This window comes from Oncorhynchus keta, chromosome 2, assembly GCF_023373465.1.
Source record: "Oncorhynchus keta strain PuntledgeMale-10-30-2019 chromosome 2, Oket_V2, whole genome shotgun sequence".
NCBI classification, from domain to species: Eukaryota; Metazoa; Chordata; class Actinopteri; order Salmoniformes; family Salmonidae; genus Oncorhynchus; species Oncorhynchus keta.
In genome coordinates this window covers 36,214,186-36,236,501 of record NC_068422.1, presented here as the reverse complement: position 1 = coordinate 36,236,501, position 22,316 = coordinate 36,214,186, and the positions used below count along the sequence as shown (strand labels likewise).

General features: G+C 42.9%; 2 protein-coding genes across 2 annotated transcripts in view; both read left to right on the top strand.

The window, feature by feature from the left end:
* LOC118399948 (pleckstrin homology domain-containing family A member 1-like) overlaps positions 1-17,882 on the top strand; it is a 65,617-nt gene extending 47,735 nt beyond the window's left edge. The window contains exons 13-14 of the transcript XR_008076795.1: positions 17,422-17,521; positions 17,844-17,882. The gene's annotated coding sequence lies outside the window, so the exon portion shown is untranslated. The remainder of the gene's footprint in view (positions 1-17,421; positions 17,522-17,843) is intronic.
* The window catches only part of LOC118399940 (serine protease HTRA1A), a 37,916-nt gene that overhangs the window by 2,490 nt on the left and 13,110 nt on the right, over positions 1-22,316 (top strand). The window contains exons 2-3 of the mRNA XM_035796177.2: positions 17,422-17,521; positions 17,844-18,048. Of these exons, the coding sequence (XP_035652070.1) occupies positions 17,422-17,521; positions 17,844-18,048 (305 nt within the window). The remainder of the gene's footprint in view (positions 1-17,421; positions 17,522-17,843; positions 18,049-22,316) is intronic.

Genomic DNA, 22,316 nt, shown 5'->3' with positions numbered 1-22,316 from the left:
ATTTACTGTATTGCAAAAGTGATATTGAATTGTGTTTGGTTCTCAACGCAACCAAATATCAACATTTGAAGATGTATATTCTATGTCACTGACTTAATCTTGCTTTGATTCCAGTTTGTCGACAAATTAGTGATTGATACTTACTGTATGTTGGATTCACGTCTCCATCTCAACCAAACATCTACAGTTGAAGTCGGAAGTTTACATACACTTAAGTTGGAGTCATTAAAACACGTTTTTCAACCACTCCACACATTTCTTGTTAACAAACTAGTTTTGACAAGTCGGTTAGGAGATCGACTTTGTGCATGACACAAGTAATTTTGTGTTAGAAGTTAACATGCATTAAGTTAACTGTGCCTTTAAACAGCTTGGGAAATTCTGCAAAATGATGTCATGGCTTTAGAAGCTTCTGAAAGGCTAATTGACATCATTTGAGTCTTTTGGAGGAGTACCTGTGTATGTATTTCAAGGCCTACCTTCAAACTCAGTGCCTCTTTGCTTGACATCATGGGAAAATCAAAAGAAGTCAGCCAAGACCTCAGAAAACAATTGTAGACCTCCACAAGTCTGGTTCATCCTTGTGAGCAATTTCCACAATTTCCACGTTCATCTGTACAAACAATAGTACGCAAGTATAAACCCTATGGGACCACGCAGCCATCATACCACTCAGAGAGAAGACGCGTTCTGTCTCCTAGAGATGAACGTTCTTTGGTGCGAAAAGTGCAAATCAATCCCAGAACAAAAGCAAAGGACCTTGTGAAGATGCTGGAGGAAACAGGTACAAAAGTATCTATATCCACAGTAAAACGAGTCCTATATCGACATAACCTGAAAGGCCGCTCAGTAAGGAAGAAGCCACTGCTCCAAAACCGCCATAAAAAAGCCAGACTACGGTTTGCAACTGCACATGGGGACAAAGATCATGTCCTCTGGTCTGATGAAACAAAAATATAACTGTTTGGCCATAATGACCATCGTTATGTTTGGAGGGAAAAGGGGGAGGTTTGCAAGCCGAAGAACACCATCCTAACCGTGAAGCACGGGGGTGGCAGCATCATGTTGCGGGGGTGCTTTGCTGCAGGAGGGACTGGTGAACTTCATAAAATAGATGGCATCATGAGGAGGAAAATTATGTGGATATATTGAAGCAACATCTCAAGACATCAGTCAGGAAGGTAAAGCTTGGTGGCAAATGGGTCTTCCAAATGCACAATGACCCCAAGCATACTTCCAAAGTTGTTGCAAAATGGCTTAAGGACAACAAAGTCAAGTTATTGGATTGGTCATCACAAATCCCTGACCTCAATCCTATAGAAAATATGATGTGTGCGAGCAAGGAGGCCTACAAACCTGACTCAGTTACGTCAGCTATGTCAGGAGGAATGGGCCAAAATCCACCCAACTTCTTTTGTGGGAAGCTTGTGGAAGGCTACCCAAAATGTTTGACCCAAGTTAAACAATTAACAGGCAATGCAACAAAATACTAATTGAGTGTATGTAAACTTCTGACCCACTGGGAATGTGATGAAAGAAATAATAGCTGAAATAAATAATTCTCTCTACTATTATTTTGACATTTCATATTCTTAAAATAAAGTGTTGATCCTAACTGACCTAAGACGGACTTTTTACTGGGATTAAATGTCAGGAATTGTGAAAACCTGAGTTTTTAAATGTATTTGGCTAAGGTGTATGTACATTTTCGAATTCAACTGTGTGTTAAAGAATAGGACTAAATCTAATTCAACTTGAAATGCACTTTAAATAAAGTTAGATTTATTCCTATTCTTTAACTTTGATTTTTGGTTGAGATGGAGATGTGAATCCAACACAATGATTAACTTGCAGATTACTTTTGAAATCAACCTAAGCTTAAAAACCTAGGCCGCCTATATGTATTGTCTATTTTAAGTTGAACCCTGGGTTGAATTGAAACACCAGCTGTTGATGATGTTGAAAATGCTATATAGTCCACAATAGTATCGTTGTTGTTATACTGTAGGATTTATAAAGTATGGTTAAGTTTAATTTCCCCTGTTAAATCAACCCTATGAAATGACTGATAGCATTAGTGAATATATTTAGCTATTAAAATAACTGTCAATAATCGTTCTCATGATACCACATTGGTTGTAGTCAGTGACAAACTTCAAAGCTAAGCAGAGCTGGGCTAAGTTAAAACCCTGGATGGGAGATCAAATGAATAGCTGTTTATAGATTAACTCTCCAGTAGGAGGTGCTCCCCAGGCTGTTTTTTCTTCTTCTCATGCTGGCTATAAATCTTCTTTGGGATAGGGGGTGATATTTTGACATCCGGATGAAAAGTGTGCCCAAAGTAAACTGCCTGCTACTCAGGCCCAGAAGCTATGATATGCATATTATTAGTAGATTTGGATAGAAAACACTCTGAAGTTTCGAAAACTGTTTGAATAATGTATGTGGGTATAACACAACTAGTGGAAGCCAGTTCCTATGGCTTCCACTAGATATCAACAGTTATTGGAAATTGGTTGATGTTTTTCCTTTGAGAAATGAAGAAGTACGGCTATTCAGAGTTAATGTCAAGCCAAGAATACTCTTTGGTTTGGGGCGCCCTCAAAACAACAATTGATTGTGTTAGTCTGAATTTGAAATTGATTAAATCAAGATTTTATGTCACTGATCTACACACAATACCCAATAATGTTAGAGGGAAATTTGGTTTGTAGAAATTAAAATGTGCTCAACAAATTGCATATTAAGTTGCATGGACTCATTCCATTTTCAATAATAGTGGTTAACATGATTTGATAATGGCACCCCACCCTATTAGGGTACCTCAATCGACTACTGAATTTAAAGCACAGACCAGGGAGGTTTTTCAATGCCTTGCAACGATAGACACTGGTTGTAGATACAGTATGCAAAAATAAATAAAGCAGAAGCTGAATATCCCTTTGAGCATGGTGAAATTATTAATTAGGCTTAAGATGGTGTATTAATACACCCAGTCGCTACAAAGATACAGGCGTCTTTCCTAACTCAGTGGTCGGAGAGGAAGGAAACTGCTCAGGGATTTCAACATGAGGCCAATGGGGATTTTAAAACAGTTACAGAGTTTAATTGTTGTGATGTCAGAAAACTGAGGATGGATGAACAACGTTGCATTTATTGCAATAGGTCATTGTTGCTGACTTTATCATGGAGTAGCCTATATTAATTTCCAGGATTAGATTAGAAAAATTGTCCATTAAGTTACACAGAATGGAACATTGTCTTTGGCGCTCTCGCATACATAAAAAATATAAAAACAGACATAAAACATACACATTACACACATTGAGCATTAACTCACGTCAGTTCATCAGAATCTTATTTAGGATTGTCTCTGCGGAGGGGATAAATCATTTCTTAAAGATCCAATGCTAATAATTTCTGGGTAACAATGAAGTATCTTACTGTGATTGTTTTCAATGAAATGGTCAATGAGAAACAAAAATAGCTTCTCAGCAAAGGGCAATTTCTCAAGCAAGAATTTAGCTATTATTTGCAGAGAGGTTTGGAACTCTTTCTTATTGGTGATGTCACCATTGGCCACAAATCCATCCCACTAAAATAGGCTAAAATGTCGGGCCTTTTCAAGCAGCTTTTACACTAAAATGGCATTATCATAATTTTCACAATTTCATAGTATTATTCCAACCTCATGGTGTGGAAATGAATATGGGCCTTTAATGCCATTCTTCCGTGCAAGTGGCACCTTTTGTTCTTCGAACGGACGGCATCATTTGGATGGAGGCATGCCGCTTGTGGGTGACCTGAAGTGCTTTCCTTGTAAAGTTCTGTGTGTACAGTTTTTGGAGTTGTGGCTGATTGCCGCCGACTATTTTGCTGGCCTGATAGACAACTTGTGCCAATTTACTCCTGTTCCTTACTGAAACATTCTCATACCAGACGATGTTGAAGGTTAAAACACTCTGTAAGTGATCTGTACACCATGGTCAGTGTGTGTTTGCTTGCATTAAAACTTCGTAACTTCCTTTAGTATAAAAACACTACCTTTTGTATGGACTCTACTCTGTGAGTCCTCAGTTTCAGCCAGTGCAGCTGAGCTGCAATCTGAGACGCTTGTAATCAGAATCAGTGGGACTCAACATAAACCAGACCGTCTATCCATCCCAGATATGTTTTTGTTATGAAATATAACATTAACAATTTGTGGGAACCTTTTAAGGGGTTGTTATTTCCCTCCTCAACTTTGTCATTGCTAGAGCATTCTGTCATATTGCCTTGTGAATTATCATGGCTGGGCTTGTGTCATATAGCCTAGTGGATTATCTGGGCTGGGCTTGTGTCATATAGCCTAGTGGATTATCAGGGCTGGGTTTGTGTCATATAGCCTAGTGGATTATCAGGGCTGGGTTTGTGTCATATAGCCTAGTGGATTATCAGGGCTGGGCTTGTGTCATATAGCCTAGTGGATTATCAGGGCTGGGTTTGTGTCATATAGCCTAGTGGATTATCAGGGCTGGGTTTGTGTCATATAGCCTAGTGGATTATCAGGGCTGGGCTTGTGTCATACAGCCTAGTGGATTATCAGGGCTGGGCTTGTGTCATACAGCCTAGTGGATTATCAGGGCTGGGCTTGGTTAAAACCCTGGATGGGAGATCAAATGAAGAGCTGTTGATAGATCAACTCTTCAGTGGGAGGTGCTGCCCAGATGTTTTTTTTTCTTCTGCTACTGGCTATAACGTAGAGCATCTGACGTTGTTTCAAAAGTATAATTTCAACATATTTGTACAAGGTTTGTCTGGGCATAAGCAACATTAGAATAGTAGACATTTCAAAATTTGGTTGTGCATCAGCAGTTTTTCTCTTGTAATGTCAATCACTGACAGTCACTCAATTAGCCATGTCAGCTAGCAATTTTTAGCAATCTAAACTTGTAGTTATACAGGTGGCCCCCATTGATTTCAAATGTTTATTTGTCATATACACATGTTTATCAGATGTTATTGCGGGTGTAGCGAAATGTTTGTGTTTCTATCTCCAACAGTGCAGTAAGTAAGTCACTCTCACCCAGATATCATTAAAGAGCAACAGACCCTAAAAAGCAACTTCTCATTTTGAAAATGTTCTATGTGGCATCGATATGAGTCAGAATATTCTAGTGTCAAAATGGACTACTAAGTATTGGATCATTTTGGTCATAAAGTCGACCTTGTTCAAAACTGAGATTTGCGAGCTGATAGGAAAACATGATATGTCAAGGAATGAAGGTTACCATATCAGTTTTTCTGGCAGCACCCAAGTAATCATCAATTTGGATTACAGCTTCACGCGACCCAATCATAATACGGTGGGCAATTTGTGTTGACATTCAATATCTCTATGGGGCTAGTTAGGTCCCATTTACATTACATAATGTAAATGGGACAATCTTTTTAAATGTCAAAGGCACACAATATTAATGACTTAATGTCATACCAACTATAAGTTGTAGAAATTCATATACAAATATTGGCACTGCATCTGTTCCTAACATTTTCAAAATGTGATTGACTCTGAGGAGGATGATGCAGAGACGACCTTTACGCTCACACCTCACCCACTGGTGGTAGAGAGATCAACAGTTCTTTAACTGTGTTCTTTAACTGTGTGTATGTCTGATGTGTTTAGTTCCTATAGTTGGACCACGACCCAACACCTGTAGCAGAATCCACCTCTAGGCGAGGACACTTTCACTGCGCCAGCTGATGTGCATGTGCCCAGTGCATATCACAGTATTTGTTTTCAAAATGATGCTTCATTGTCAGACAGTGAATGTAAGTGTACAGAAGGCTATCTGAAGCTTTTTGAAGGTCTCCATGTGTCTACCTTTTCCAACATGAGGACACACAAGGCAGGCCAAAGTTATGTCTGAGAGTGTCTCCTCCGTGATTGAGCAAACATTTGGGATGCAAATACTTGATCCAGCTCTTCTCCAGCTCCAGTCAGCCTAAAAAAGCAAAGTGGAGCTCTGTGCCAAGCTACATGAAGGCCTCTGGCAAAGTAAAGAGAGGCTCCAGACTACTGGCCTCACTTAAAGCAAACGCATGAAATTACACTTGGTACATGATGTAATTTGCATCTAGTTTCTGAAGTTGTCGATTATGCAAGTTGCTTGAAGTGGCACAGGATTTAGGTAAAATGTTGCTGTCCCATTGGCCCCTCTTGTGTTTTCTCAACTCATTTAGTCACAGACTGGCATATATGACCTGCAAAAACTAGTTTTAGATTTATTGGTATTTTACAAGAGGTAAGATAATACAAATGTTGACTTTAGGAGGTTGAGAACAACCTTTTCATTCATTTAAATTCACACCCAAAGGAAAAGCAACATTATGCATATCTCTGGTGAGTGATTGGGGCTTGCTGCTTTTATAATGGCAAGCTGTGTTGATGTGCTTTCAAATCAAATGAAAGTTAATTGGTCGCGTTCAATGGGGAATGTGAATTGTCTTTGATTATGCTTGGTGGCTCATATATAGTATGCTGACCGTGCACATTTTTCCTCCCAGCCTCCTCGTCTCTGCCTCGCTTTTACCACTCTTCCCCTGTTTCTTTCTTTCTCTATAACCATGTTTTCATCCACAGTTTCAGGGAGTCAAGTCATATTGTATAAAAACAAATGTTTAAATCACGACAGTTGTGATGGAAACAGGAGGTTTCGGTGTAATTTTATAAATGCCGACAGATAATGTTTTCGTTCTATATGGTGGGATATTATTGTGTTGTTAAAATTAATTATGCAGGAAATGGCATTGGAAACCCCTTTATGCGCAAATATTGATATAATAACTATCATATCGAAAGTACATTTGGAGTCATGCGATGATATGGTGTTTGGTCCTCCCACTAAAATTTGGGAAACCATGCAGTTGTCAGGCTATAGATTAAATAAATGATGATGAACTTCACAGGGTAGTGTATGAGCATGATGCTCCTTTCCAATAAATGTTGAAGGTCCCATTCTGGTGACATGATGATCGATGCTTGACTGCCGTTTCACAAATACGAATATTCTTGCTGTTATCCATAATAGGTGAATCTCGTCATGTAGACTAGCCAACCTGCACAGCCTACCCGTACTGTCTGCGAGCTGTTGGCTAGAGCGCATGTACCAAGACCGGAGGAGGCCATTTGGTATTTAACGCAACAGTTTTTGTGACAAAACTATCGGTAGAGTTGAAAATGCTATGGAAACACATTGAACTTTAGATTTGTATTCGGTACATGATAAATTAAGCGAAAAAATATATTTTGTGTTCACTACACAGTGATTTTTATCTGCAACACGTCCATTTGGTGGAAACATACTGTACCATTGGTGGAGAAAATGTGCATATTTTCGTTATTGAATATACTCATGAAAATAGGTCTGCAATTTGAAGAGAACCTAGTTTACTCCTTCCTCTGCTTTATCATTCTCCATATTTCTTTCCCCATTCCTTTCCCAGTCTGATCCCAAATATAAGGCACATTCCCAGACTGTAGTTCACTACCCAGTCCTCTAGACTATACCCTTTCTAGTTTCACACTTTCAGTTCATCAGCAAGGGTCTAGGGACAGTGACCAGGGATTGAATTGGGATTGTGCTTTTCTGTGTATGTTCGCAGAGCTCAGTGACTATGTTTCCTTTGACTTAGGGACTCTCTCAAAGGCTTAGTGAATGTGTATTCAGTGCAGCCAATGCATTTGCTGCATCACAGCCTCGCGAATTACAGTAATACTGCAGAAGGAATGCAATCCATCTGACACTGCAACCCAATCCCTCTGCATGTAGGATGGGGATAAGGAAGAGCAGCTTCCATAGGGAAACTCTCATAAAGTAACACGCAGACTGGTGTGTGTTGGGGAGTGCTTGTTACAAGAGTGAAGTTTGGTTTCTTGATGAGGTTCGTGAGTTGGAGTGTGTCTAATTAGAGGGAGAGATACATACCTGGGTGGAATGTCTCTTTGAGAGGAGGTTACTGAGCTGGAGATCATGACTATCGAAAGAAGCTAATTGTTTCATGAGCATTTGAGTGGTTTTGTGTGTTGCTACATGTTGCATAGACATAACGAGACATGTAGAGAGAAAATGTGGCTCCATCCTCCTCTACTCTTTCCCCCAGTTCCCCCACTTCTGAGGAGGTAAAGTTGAGGGCACAAAGTTGAGGGCACGGCCACTCTGCCAGACAGCCAGGCCAGACGAAGGTAACTGATAAGACAACGTGGACCACCATTCAGGGAGCCAGAAAATACATGACTAACATGTAGCCTGCAGTGTAGGAGTGTTTTGCCAGTAACCGAAAGATAAAAATCTGTTGTTCTGTCCCCGAGCAAGGCATTTAACCCAATGTTTCATGGGTGCCATGGATGCTGTTTAAGACATCTCCCCACACCTCTCTGATTCAGAGGGGTTGGGTTCAGTGCGGAAGACACATTTCAGTTGAATGCATTGTTGTACAACTGACTAGGTATCCCCCCCTTTCACCCTTAGATGACGATAGGATTTGCTTTGCTTCTGATGGTACCCCTCTCTCTTCCTCTGTCTCAGTCTGTAGTAAAGCGTGCCTGCCTGGGGATTGAGCACTCAAATCAAAAAGCCATCTGTCTCAGTTTAACTATTTGTTTGTAGAACCTTTTTAAGTATATTTTATTTGACACAATTCAACATTGAAATAAATATTGCCAGTGAATGTGGGTCGACTAAACTTATACAGTATATAATTCTGTAAGGAAGCTTATGCAGATGTCCTCTATTTCAGAACAGTAAAAACTGATAGTTGTTTTTCAAAGGCATAACAATGATATTCGCGATTTTGGAGGGAGTTTAGTTTCTTTTTTTAAACGATTATTTAACTATGCAAGTCAGTTAAGAACAAATTCTTATTTACAGTGACAGCCTAGGGACAGTGGGTTAACTGCCTTGTTCAGGGGCAGAATGACAGATTTTGACCTTGGCAGCTCGGGGATTCGATTCACCAACCTTTTGGTTACTGGCCCAATGCTCTAACTACTTGGCTACCTGCCGCCCAGGTTTTAGTAGATGCTCTCCATCCTTGGTCCATATGCTTTTTGATTTGTCTCGTGGTCGACTTCATTCCATCCGGTGTTGACCTGATCTGAACCCCAGCTCCTCCGACAGTGTCTCATTAATAAATAACCCGTCACGGTCTACGTACAAGGCAACAGTACCTTACACTGCTATGGAAGGAGCGCACACTGACTACATCTGGTTTGTGATTTTCCCAAGTCCGCAAGAAAGGTTTCGTCATCAACTGGCACAAACCCACTCTCCTTCATTTCCACTGCAATGATGTGTCTGTGGAAACAAATCAGGTATGTCTGTCAAGAGGGAGAGCCAGGTATCATCATAACGTTGAGAAGTGAAGAAGACAGGTTGTAAATTATGACCTCTCTAGAGAGACTTCAGACTGATCTTAGGTCTAGATGTGAGACTTATCCCTACTGTCCAATCCCATTGTGTTTGAGCTATGTTCTTTTCCATTCCGTGATTTTCTTGTTTTAAACTTTAAGGAGAATACTTCAGACCATGACCTTCATTGCAGATCTACTCGAATTGTACCACACCAGCTTAGCTCAAATGCTCGTCGGATGTGGCAGGGCTTGCAAACGATTACAGACTACAAAGGGAAGCACAGCCGAGAGCTGCCCAGTGACACAAGCCTACCAGATGAGCTAAACTACTTCTATGCTCGCTTCGAGGCAAATAACACTGAAATATGCATGAGAGCACCAGCTGTTCCGGAAGACTGTAAGATCATGCTCTCCGCATCCAATGTAAGTAAGACCTTTAAACAGGTCAACATTCACAAGGCCTCAGGGCCAGATGGATTACCAGAATCTGTACAACGAGCATGCGCTGACCAACTGGCAAGTGTCTTCACTGACATTTTCAACCTCTCCCTGTCCGAGTCTGTAATACTAACATGTTTCAAGCAAAACACCATTGTGCCTGTGCCCAAGAACATTAAGGTAACCTGCCTAAATGACTACCTATCCGTAGCACTCACATCTGTAGCCATGAAGTGCTTTGAAAGGCTGGTCATGGCTCACATCAACACCATTATCCCAGAAACCCTAGACCCAATCCAATTTGCCGATGACACAACAGTGGTGGGCCTGATCACTGACAACGACGAGACAGCCTATAGGGAGGAGGTCAGAGACCTGGCCATGTGGTGCTAGGACAACAACCTCTCCCTCAACGTGATCAAGACAAAGGAGATAATTGTGGACTACAGGAAAAAGAGGACCGAGCACACCCCCATTCTCATCGACAGGGCTGCAGTGGAGCAGGTTGAGAGCTTCAAGTTCCTTGGTGTCCACATCACCAACAAACTAACATGGTCAAAGCACACCAAGACAGTCGTGAAGAGGGCACGACATAACCTACTCCCCCTCAGGAGACTGAAAATATTTGGCAGGGGTCCTCAGATCCTCAACAGGTTCTACAGCTGCACCATCGAGAGCATACTGGTTGCATCACATCAGCCTCCGACCGCAAGGCACTACAGAGGATAGTGCGAACGGCCCAGTACATCACTGGGGCCAAGCTTGCTGCCATCCAGGACCTCTATACCAGGCGATGTCAGAGGAAGGCCCTAAAAATTGTTAAAGACTCCAGCCACCCTAGTAATAGACTGTTCTCTCTGCTACCGCACAGCAAGCGTTACCGGAGTGCCAAGTCTAGGTCCAAGAGGCTTCTAAAACAGCTTCTACCCCCAAGCCATAAGACTCCTGAACATCTAATCAAATGGCTACCCAGACTATTTGCATTGTCACTTCAATGCATGTTCACTTCAATAACCACCTACATGTACATACTACCTCAACTAACCGGTGCCCCCACACATTGACTCCGGTACCCCCTCCTGTATGTAGTCACACTATTGTTGTTTTTACTGCTGCTCTTTAATTACTTGTTACTTTTATATCTTATTCTTATATTTTCTTATATTTTTTGAATCTGCATTGTTTGTTGGGGGCTCATAGGTAAGCATTTTCACTGTAAGGTCGACAAATATGTTGTTCTGCCCCTGAACAGGCAGTTAACCCACTGTTCCTAGGCCGTCATTGAAAATAAGAGCTTGTTCACAAGCATTTCGCTACACTCGCATTAACATCTGCTAACCATGTGTATGTGACAAATAAAATTTGATTTGACCTGTTGTATTCGGCGCATGTGGCTAATACAATTTGATTTGATTTAAGATACTGTTGGGTGTAACAAACCCAGTCATTCATGGATGAAGTTTTAACATTGGCTTTTGTTAGACTAAAATGAAACATTTACATTACATTACATTTAAGTCATTTAGCAGACGCTCTTATCCAGAGCGACTTACAAATTGGTGCATTCACCTTATGACATCCAGTGGAACAGCCACTTTACAATAGTGCATCTAAATCTTTTAAGGGGGGTGAGAAGGATTACTTTATCCTATCCTAGGTATTCCTTAAAGAGGTGGGGTTTCAGGTGTCTCCGGAAGGTGGTGATTGACTCCGCTGTCCTGGCGTCGTGAGGAGTTTGTTCCACCATTGGGGAGCCAGAGCAGCGAACAGTTTTGACTGGGCTGAGCGGGAACTGTACTTCCTCAGTGGTAGGGAGGCGAGCAGGCCAGAGGTGGATGAACGCAGTGCCCTTGTTTGGGTGTAGGGCCTGATCAAAGCCTGGAGGTACTGAGGTGCCGTTCCCCTCACAGCTCCGTAGGCAAGCACCATGGTCTTGTAGCGGATGCGAGCTTCAACTGGAAGCCAGTGGAGAGAGCGGAGGAGCGGGGTGACGTGAGAGAACTTGGGAAGGTTGAACACCAGACGGGCTGCGGCGTTCTGGATGAGTTGTAGGGGTTTAATGGCACAGGCAGGGAGCCCAGCCAACAGCGAGTTGCAGTAATCCAGACGGGAGATGACAAGTGCCTGGATTAGGACCTGCGCCGCTTCCTGTGTGAGGCAGGGTCGTACTCTGCGGATGTTGTAGAGCATGAACCTACAGGAACGGGCCACCGCCTTGATGTTAGTCGAGAACGACAGGGTGTTGTCCAGGATCACGCCAAGGTTCTTAGCGCTCTGGGAGGAGGACACAATGGAGTTGTCAACCGTGATGGCGAGATCATGGAACGGGCAGTCCTTCCCCGGGAGGAAGAGCAGCTCCGTCTTGCCGAGGTTCAGCTTGAGGTGGTGATCCGTCATCCACACTGATATGTCTGCCAGACATGCAGAGATGCGATTCGCCACCTGGTCATCAGAAGGGGGAAAGGAGAAGATTAATTGTGTGTCGTCTGCATAGCAATGATAGGAGAGACCATGTGAGGTTATGACAGAGCCAAGTGACTTGGTGTATAGCGAGAATAGGAGAGGGCCTAGAACAGAGCCCTGGGGGACACCAGTGGTGAGAGCGTGTGGTGAGGAGACAGATTCTCGCCACGCCACCTGGTAGGAGCGACCTGTCAGGTAGGACGCAATCAAGCGTGGGCCGTGCCGGAGATGCCCAACTCGGAGAGGGTGGAGAGGAGGATCTGATGGTTCACAGTATCGAAGGCAGCCGATAGGTCTAGAAGGATGAGAGCAGAGGAGAGAGAGTTAGCTTTAGCAGTGCGGAGCGCCTCCGTGATACAGAGAAGAGCAGTCTCAGTTGAATGACTAGTCTTGAAACCTGACTGATTTGGATCAAGAAGGTCATTCTGAGAGAGATAGCGGGAGAGCTGGCCAAGGACGGCACGTTCAAGAGTTTTGGAGAGAAAAGAAAGAAGGGATACTGGTCTGTAGTTGTTGACATCGGAAGGATCGAGTGTAGGTTTTTTCAGAAGGGGTGCAACTCTCGCTCTCTTGAAGACGGAAGGGACGTAGCCAGCGGTCAGGGATGAGTTGATGAGCGAGGTGAGGTAAGGGAGAAGGTCTCCGGAAATGGTCTGGAGAAGAGAGGAGGGGATAGGGTCGAGCGGGCAGGTTGTTGGGCGGCCGGCCGTCACAAGACGCGAGATTTCATCTGGAGAGAGAGGGGAGAAAGAGGTCAGAGCACAGGGTAGGGCAGTGTGAGCAGAACCAGCGGTGTCGTTTGACTTAGCAAACGAGGATCGGATGTCGTCGACCTTCTTTTCAAAATGGTTGACGAAGTCATCTGCAGAGAGGGGAGGAGGGGGAGGGGAGGAGGATTCAGGAGGGAGGAGAAGGTGGCAAAGAGCTTCCTAGGGTTAGAGGCAGATGCTTGGAATTTAGAGTGGTAGAAAGTGGCTTTAGCAGCAGAGACAGAGGAGGAAAATGTAGAGAGGAGGGAGTGAAAGGATGCCAGGTCCGCAGGGAGGCGAGTTTTCCTCCATTTCCGCTCGGCTGCCCGGAGCCCTGTTCTGTGAGCTCGCAATGAGTCGTCGAGCCACGGAGCGGGAGGGGAGGACCGAGCCGGCCTGGAAGATAGGGGACATAGAGAGTCAAAGGATGCAGAAAGGGAGGAGAGAGGAGGGTTGAGGAGGCAGAATCAGGAGATAGGTTGGAGAAGGTTTGAGCAGAGGGAAGAGATGATAGGATGGAAGAGGAGAGAGTAGCGGGGGAGAGAGAGCGAAGGTTGGGACGGCGCGATACCATCCGAGTAGGGGCAGTGTGGGAAGTGTTGGATGAGAGCGAGAGGGAAAAGGATACAAGGTAGTGATCGGAGACTTGGAGGGGAGTTGCAATGAGGTTAGTGGAAGAACAGCATCTAGTAAAAATGAGGTCGAGCGTATTGCCTGCCTTGTGAGTAGGGGGAAGGTGAGAGGGTGAGGTCAAAAGAGGAGAGGAGTGGGAAGAAGGAGGCAGAGAGGAATGAGTCAAAGGTAGACGTGGGGAGGTTAAAGTCGCCCAGAACTGTGAGAGGTGAGCCGTCCTCAGGAAAGGAGCTTATCAAGGCATCAAGCTCATTGATGAACTCTCCGAGGGGACGGGTGTGCGAGAACACGTGGGCGGACGAAGAGAGAGCAGTAGGAGTAGCAGTGTTATCTGTGGTGATCCATGTTTCCGTCAGTGCCAAGAAGTCGAGGGACTGGAGGGAGGCATAGGCTGAGATGAACTCTGCCTTGTTGGCCGCAGATCGGCAGTTCCAGAGGCTACCAGAGACCTGGAACTCCACGTGGGTCGTGCGCGCTGGGACCACCAGATTAGGGTGTCCGCGGCCACGCGGTGTGGAGCGTTTGTATGGTCTGTGCAGAGAGGAGAGAACAGGGATAGACAGACACATAGTTGACAGGCTACAGAAGAGGCTACGCTAATGCAAGGAGATTGGAATGACAAGTGGACTACACGTCTCGAATGTTCAGAAAGTTAAGCTTACGTAGCAAGAATCTTATTGACTAAAATGATTAAAATGATACAGTACTGCTGAAGTAGGCCAGCTGGCAGTGGCTGCGTTGTTGACTTTGTAGGCTAGCTGGCAGTGGCTGCGTTGTTGACACTACACTAATCAAGTCGTTCCGTTGAGTGTAATAGTTTCTACAGTGCTGCTATTCGGGGCTAGCTGGCTAGCTAGCAGTGTTGATTACGTTACTTTGCGTTAAAAGAACGACAATAGCTGGCTAGCTAACCTAGAAAATCGCTCTAGACTACACAATTATCTTTGATACACAGACGGCTATGTAGCTAGCTATGTAGCTAGCTACGATCAAACAAATCAAACCGTTGTGCTGTAATGAAATGAAATGAAAATGTGATACTACCTGTGGAGCGAAGCGGAATGCGACCGGGTTGTTGAGTGCGGAAGTTCTATTCAGTAGACGTTGGCTAGCTGTTGGCTAGCTAGCAGTGACTCCTACGTTAAGGACGACAAATAGCTGGCTAGCTAACCTCGGTAAATTAAGATAATCACTCTAAGACTACACGCTCTAAACTACACAATTATCTTGGATACGAAGACAGCAAAGACAACTATGTAGCTAGCTAACACTACACTAATCAAGTCGTTCAGTTGAGTGTAATAGTTTCTACAGTGCTGCTATTCGGTAGACGGTGGACGTTTGCTAGCTGGCTAGCTGCTGGGCAGATAGCAGTGTAGACTACGTTAGGACGACGAAATACGAAGTTGCAATAAAAGTGCTGACTGTTTCACTTTGTTGTCCTCTTTCTTTTCCTTTTTCTTCTGTCCTTCTTTTGTCCTTATTTTGTCTTCCTTTCTTCTGTTAACTAGATATTTTTTGTTGTTATTCTTTGTAAGCTAGCTAGCTTCTTCCAGGAGAGTCCCTAGCAACTGCTTAGCAACAAGTAAACAATTCTGCTAGCAATTCAGATAGCTAAGATAACTGTACAATTTTATGAAAAATAGTTAATTTTTCAAAAGCCTGTCTTTTTGGCTTGTTCCTTGTTTTGTCTTCTATTGAGTCTTGCAGTTTTCTCTTGATTTTTTTCTATGTACTTCACTCTGAAAAACCATTTAAATCTCAATAAAACAAGTTGCCTGAAGTTATCATGCTATATGACCCCCTTATTTTGGGGGGAAATTACAGCTATGCTGACGATATGAAATATGAATTCCATTTAGGAATTTCCCCTCTTGAACAGGAAAGAAATAGGGTATTCTGAACGTATAATTAAGTGCAGTATGTCAGGCTCATTCTACACCTGTCTTGGGCCTCAACCAGAACGTTTTTTTTTCTCAACCCATCACAGTAACTTTAAAGTTAGACTAAAAAAAGATTTCAGAGTAACTTCTAATCACTGGTGGACCTATTCTTCTAGGTTTATGCACACCACTTTGCATTGGATGGCACATAATATAATTGAATTTAACAACCTTTATAAGTCCACTACAGCAAGGTGTGGGGTTGTACCACAAAACATGTTTTGTGCTCTCTTTCCATGTTTTTAACATAATTATTTGAAGAGGATGTGGAAAGAAGAGTTGTTAAAAGCATGATTGTTGTATTTACTTAAATGGGCAATCTGCAGTTCAAATAATAACAAAGCGGACACCCCACCTCGGTTTTGGTCAACAGCTCAGGAATTGGGTTGGAGAAATGTAACCTCTCTCACATTCATAGACTGAGCTATGAAAGCAAGGAATGACCATCCATGATGTCAAAATTATAGTTTTAACCATGTTTTGAGGTTACATAGTCAATGTTTGTTTACAATTACATTGTTTACAAACTGGAGTAAAACAATTTTATATTTGGGGGTTTCTGATCGGGTGCAACAGTTGAACTAAGCTCATGAGTCATTTTTAAGTTATATTCTTCAAGAATCACCCCATTCACGAAAAAGGTTTGCGTGGTCGTGGCTTTCTAGGTAAAGCAGGCAGACAGGCATAGAGGCATTCAGTTACTGTTCGATTGAACGTTAGAATGGGAAAAACGAGTGACCTAAGCAGCTTTGAGCATAGTATGAGCATTGGTGCCAAGCGCACCGGTTCCAGTATCTCAGAAACGGCCGGCCTCCAGGGCTTTTCACACACAACAGTGTCTAGGATTTACAGAGAATGGTGCGACAAACAAAAACATCCAGTCAGCGGCAGTCCTGTGGGCGAAAAACAGCTCATTAATGAGAGGTTGAAGGAGAATGGCAAGAATCGTGCAAGCTAAAAGGTTGAACCACAAAGATGCAAATAACGGCGCAGTACAACAGTAATGTGCAGAGCGGCATCTCGGAACGCACAACTAGTCAGTCCTTGTCATGGATGGGCTATTGCAGCAGACGACCATACCGGGTTCCACTCCTACCAGCTAAAAACAAGAAGTGGCTCCAGTGGGCACACTGTGCAATTGAGGAGTGAAAAAACATTGCCTGTTCCGATGAATCCCGTTTCCTGTTACGTCATGCTGATGGCAGAGTCAGGATTTGGCGTAAGCAGCATGAGTCCATGGCCCCATCGTGCCTGCTGTCAATGGTACAGGCTGGTGGTGTAAGGGTGTGAGAATTGTTTTCCTGGCACACCTTACATCTCGATACCTATTGCGCAATGTTTCCATGCCACGAAGAATTCTGGCTGTTCTGGAGGTAAAGGGGTGTCCAACCTGGGATTGGTTTACCTAATAAACTGGCCACAGAGTGTATATTAATTCAAAAGTAAAAAATATAAATAATGTAGGTTACAATCACAGATTGCCTATTTAAAAAGCAAAATGTCTATGATAATCTTCAGAAAAGGCTTAATTCACAACCTGGAAAAAGTCAGCATGATATAATTACACGGTATATCATCAACATTTCCTGACTTGTCTTCTTACAGAAGACTTCAAAAGGCACTTACAGACACAAACACAGGATAGTGTCTATGCCACAAACTGTCATCGTTCCCTTTCTCTTCAGATAATTACCAGTTTCATATGCTGGACTTATTCTTGCACTGCTGTTACATTTTGTCATTGTATTTGTGTTTCTGGTGAGTAAATTCTTATTGCAACATCCTGTCTTTGTTGTATTTTTAGCCCAGGACAACCCTAACAGTCTGAGACACAAATACAACTTCATCGCTGACGTGGTGGAGAGGATCGCTCCGGCCGTGGTTCACATTGAACTCTACCGCAAGTAAGAGCTGTGTGTGTGTGTGTGTGTAGGTCCTTGAATATATGTAAACAAATACCAGAGTTTTCTTTACGACCCACCTGGATGTAATAATACACTAGTTGGGACAACACTTAAGTACTTATCCTTTTTCATTATCTCTGCCTCTCATTCTCTTTCTCCATATCCCCTGTCTCTCCATCACCCTTCTCCCTATTTCTATTCCTCCCTTTCTCTATAAATGTATCTCTCTCTCTCTCTCTCTGCATTTCTTTCTTTCCCTTTCTCTGTATCTCTTTCCCTTTCTACCTCTCTCTCTCTCCATCTTCCCCTCCCTCTTGCTCAGGATGGCATATTCTAAGAGGGAGGTGGCGGTGGCCAGTGGCTCAGGGTTCGTGGTGTCGGAGGATGGACAGATCGTGACCAACGCCCACGTTGTGGCCAATAAGCATAGAGTAAAGGTGGAGCTGAAGAGCGGCGCCACCTACGACGCCAAGATCAAAGACGTGGATGAGAAGTCCGACATCGCACTCCTCAAGATCGACTCACCAGTAAGAGTGGTCACTAGAGGTCACGGTCATAGTTACAAATCAAATTGAAATAACTTTATTCAAACAACTTACCACATCAATAGTTAACATAGGAGCCAAACGGAGGCATAAGGAATGGGTTTGCAGTTAGAAACATTTGCAACATGTTAGTTTGCCTGTGTGTGCCACCCACTCCTTCACAAAGATTGTCACATTATTTCTTCAAATGGAAACTTTATGGAATATTATAAGCGGCATAAATAGTGGGTTTGAGGAGTGTGGCTTTACACAGTGGCTCCCACGCTTCAGTCCTTTTTCATTCCTTGCCTATGAGAGTGTGTGGGAATGACATTGACAGTTTCAACACCCGGGAAGCAGATTGGATTTTAAATACAGCCTTCCAGGTCAACAGCAGCCATCTTGGTGCCGTACTTTCCTATATTTTACAACTGCATATCGAGACACCGTTGGCAACGTGAGCAACAATTACTCAATATTATTCCCTATAAAACAGCAGGGGAGTCAGAATTGCAAGATGTTATTGATAGAAAGGTGTTGTTCAGCTTGATAACATAGAGAGGTGATTGTTTGAGTGATGCAACCAAATTGTCCTTGTAAATGCTGTTGGCAAATGGCACTCAGGAAAAAAAATACTTCATAAAACAGCAGTCATTACACAACGATTCTCAGAAATATACCGTACTTGGAAGATATTCCGCAAAGACTCATTAACAGCAGATGAAAACCCATGTTATGCTCCAATGAGAAAATAGTTTGGATTGCAAAAGTTTTGCTCATAAATGGCCTTACAGGCCAGGCCATGTAAGTTTTTTGCCACGGGAAAGTACAGTAATATTGAGAGGCTGTTGCTTTGTGGACCAGCGGGATACACATCCCACATGAATCATAGTCGACAACCATATGAAGGAATGCCTGGCACCTAGTCAAAGCCACGGGCTAGGAGTAACTGCACAGCAGAATGCCTCACCAAGCTTTCACTTGCTTCAATGCACAGCTGAAAAGACACTCACGACAAGAACAGGGCTACACACTGCATCAGCCCAAAACGTCAAGACAAGCACAAGGCTATGTTTTCTTTTATGCAGCCTACATTGGTTCCCCATACTGGCCCTGGAAGACCACTGTGCTATATTCTCAGGTCTACATTCAAGACCTATGCTAGACAACAGTCAGGTGATATCAGACCCAAGGCAGTGATCCATCAATATCTGAAGAAAAGATTATGGATGGAAATAGTTGTTGTAATGAAAACCAGCATAAATATTATATAAACAGGACTAGTCGCAAGACCCTGAAAAGTCTAATACTTTGCACCATGGTGGTAAAGACTACCACCCAACGACTGGTGGACCATGACAGCCCAGCGCTGATTGTGGATTGACCATACACCCGGGGCCCCATTGTGGCTCCATAGCTAAGACTTCTTGAATGTGATTCGAGCATTTCCAGTTGGGCTTTCAGGGCTTTGTTGTCATTTTTGAACATTTTATTTGGATCCCCATTAGCTTTTACATAAGTAGCAGCTACTCTTCCTGGGGTCCACAAAAAACACAAAACATGACAAGTAACAAAACACTGATAGTCAAGGACAGTCACACCATTGATATACAAACAATACAACAACAAAAATAATACAAACAATACAAATATATATATATTTGTGTGTTAGTGTGTCTGTTTGTGTCCCCATCACAGTCCCAGGAGTTATTATTTAATCCGTTTTTAAAGGTAATTTTGCTGTTTGCTTGAGTAATTGGAGGTGGAAGGGAGTTCCATGCGATGTTAGCTCTGTATCATGCCATGAACTCGTTTTGAACATGGGGACTGTGACTGTATGGGTGTTTGAGCTGAATGTTGTTTGATTATGCAGACAATCTGGAATTTAAGTCACAGTAATATTTATCATAAAAACTAGGAGAAGCCGTTAATCTCTCGTCAACCCTCAACCAGGAAAGACTTGCATGCATGTTGTTGATGTTAATTCTGTATGTGCAGTTAATGGAAAGGCCTGCTGCTCTGTTTTGAGCCAGCTGCAGCTTTGCAATGTCTCTCTTTGCTGCACTGGACCATATTACCAGCCAGTAATCAAGATAGGACCAGAGCCTTAATAGCTAGTACAGTTGATTTTTGTGTCAAAAACACAGGACTTACAGTGGGGCAAAAAAGTATTTAGTCAGACACCAATTGTGCAAGTTCTCCCACTTAAAAAGAAGAGAGGCCTGTAATTTTCATCATAGGTACACTTCAACAGACAAATGACAGACAAAATGAGAAAAAAATCCAGAAAATCACATTGTAGGATTTTTAATTAATTTATTTGCAAATTATGGTGGAAAATAAGTATTTGGTCACCTACAAACAAGCAAGATTTCTGGCTCTCACAGACCTGTAACTTCTTCTTTAATCAGCTCCTCTGTACTCCACTCGTTACCTCTATTAATGGCACCTGTTTGAACTTGTTATCAGTATAAAAGACACCTGTCCACAACCTCAAACAGTCACACTCCAAACTCTACTATGGCCAAGACCAAAGAGCTGTCAAAGGACACCAGAAACAAAATTGTAGACACGCACCAGGCTGGGAAGACTGAATCTGCAATAGGTAAGCAGCTTGGTTTGAAGAAATCAACTGTGGGAGACATTATTAGGAAATGGAAGACATACAAGACCACTGATAATCTCCCTCGATCTGGGTCTCCACGCAAGATCTCACCCCGTGGGGTCAAAATGATCACAAGAACGGTGAGCAAAAATCCCAGAACCACACGGGGGGACCTAGTGAATGACCTGCAAAGAGCTGGGACCAAAGTTACAAAGCCTACCATCAGTAACACACTACGCCTCCAGGGACTCAAATCCTGCTGCTTAAGCCAGAAGTTTGCTAGAGAGCATTTGCATGATCCAGAAGAAGATTGGGAGAATGTCATATGGTCAGATGAAACCAAAATATAACTTTTTTGTAAAAACTCAACTCGTCGTGTTTGGAGGACAAAGAATGTGGAGTTGCATCCAAAGAACACCATACCAACTGTGAAGCATGGGGGTGGAAACATCATGCTTTGGGGCTGTTTTTCTGCAAAGGGACCAGGACGACTGATCTGTGTAAAGGAAAGAATGAATGGGGCCATGTATCGTGAGATTTTGAGTGAAAACCTCCTTCCATCAGCAAGGGTATTGAAGATGAAACGTGGCTGGGTCTTTCAGCATGACAATGATCCCAAACACACCGCCCCGGCAACGAAGGAGTGGCTTCGTAAGAAGCATTTCAAGGTCCTGGAGTGGCCTAGCCAGTCTTCAGATCTCAACCCCATAGAAAATCTTTGGAGGGAGTTGAAAGTCCGTGTTGCCCAGCAACAGCCCCAAAACATCACTGCTCTAGAGGAGATCTGCATGGAGTAATGGGCCAAAAATACCAGCAACAGTGTGTGAAAACCTTGTGAAGACTTACAGAAAACGTTTGACCTCTGTCATTGCAAATACATTCATTAAAAATCCTACAATGTGATTTTCTGGGATTTTTTTTCTAATTTTGTCTGTCATAGTTGAAGTGTACCTATGATGAAATTTACAGGCCTCTCTCGTCTTTTTAAGTGGGAGAACTTGCACAATTGGTGGCTGACTAAATACTTTTTTGCCCCACTGTATTTTTAACAACAGACATATATCCCTCCCCTTCTTCAGATGAACTTTGACAATATGACTTGAACATGATAATTTGGGCTACAGACACCCTGGTTCAAATCCAGGCTGTATCACAACTGTCCGTGGTTGGGAGTCCCATAGGGTGGCGCACAATTGACTTCTCTACTTAAATAAAGGTTAAATTTTAAAAATGTAACAATTGTCAATCCAATGTTATACCTAGGAGTTTAGCTTCCTCAATTTGCTCAATGGTCACACCCTTTATGTACAACTCCAGTTGAGGTTTAGGTGTTAGAGAATGTTTTGAACCGAGTACAATGCTTTTAGTTTTAGATCTATTTAAAACCAGTTTACCTATTCAGATACTGACTGTAGCTCCTTATTGGAATCTCAGTGAGCTCACTGGCTTTGGCTACTGACATGTAGAGTGTGGAATCATCAGCATACATAGTCATTCTAGCTTCATGTAAGATCAGTCGCAAATCATTTGTAAAAATAGAGAAAAGTAACGGCCCAAGGCAACTGCCCTGAGGGATTTGGCACTGTAGATATCTGATGTTAGAGAAGCTTCCATTGAGGAACACACTGTGGGTTCTATTGAATAAATAACTCACCAAACATGTGAT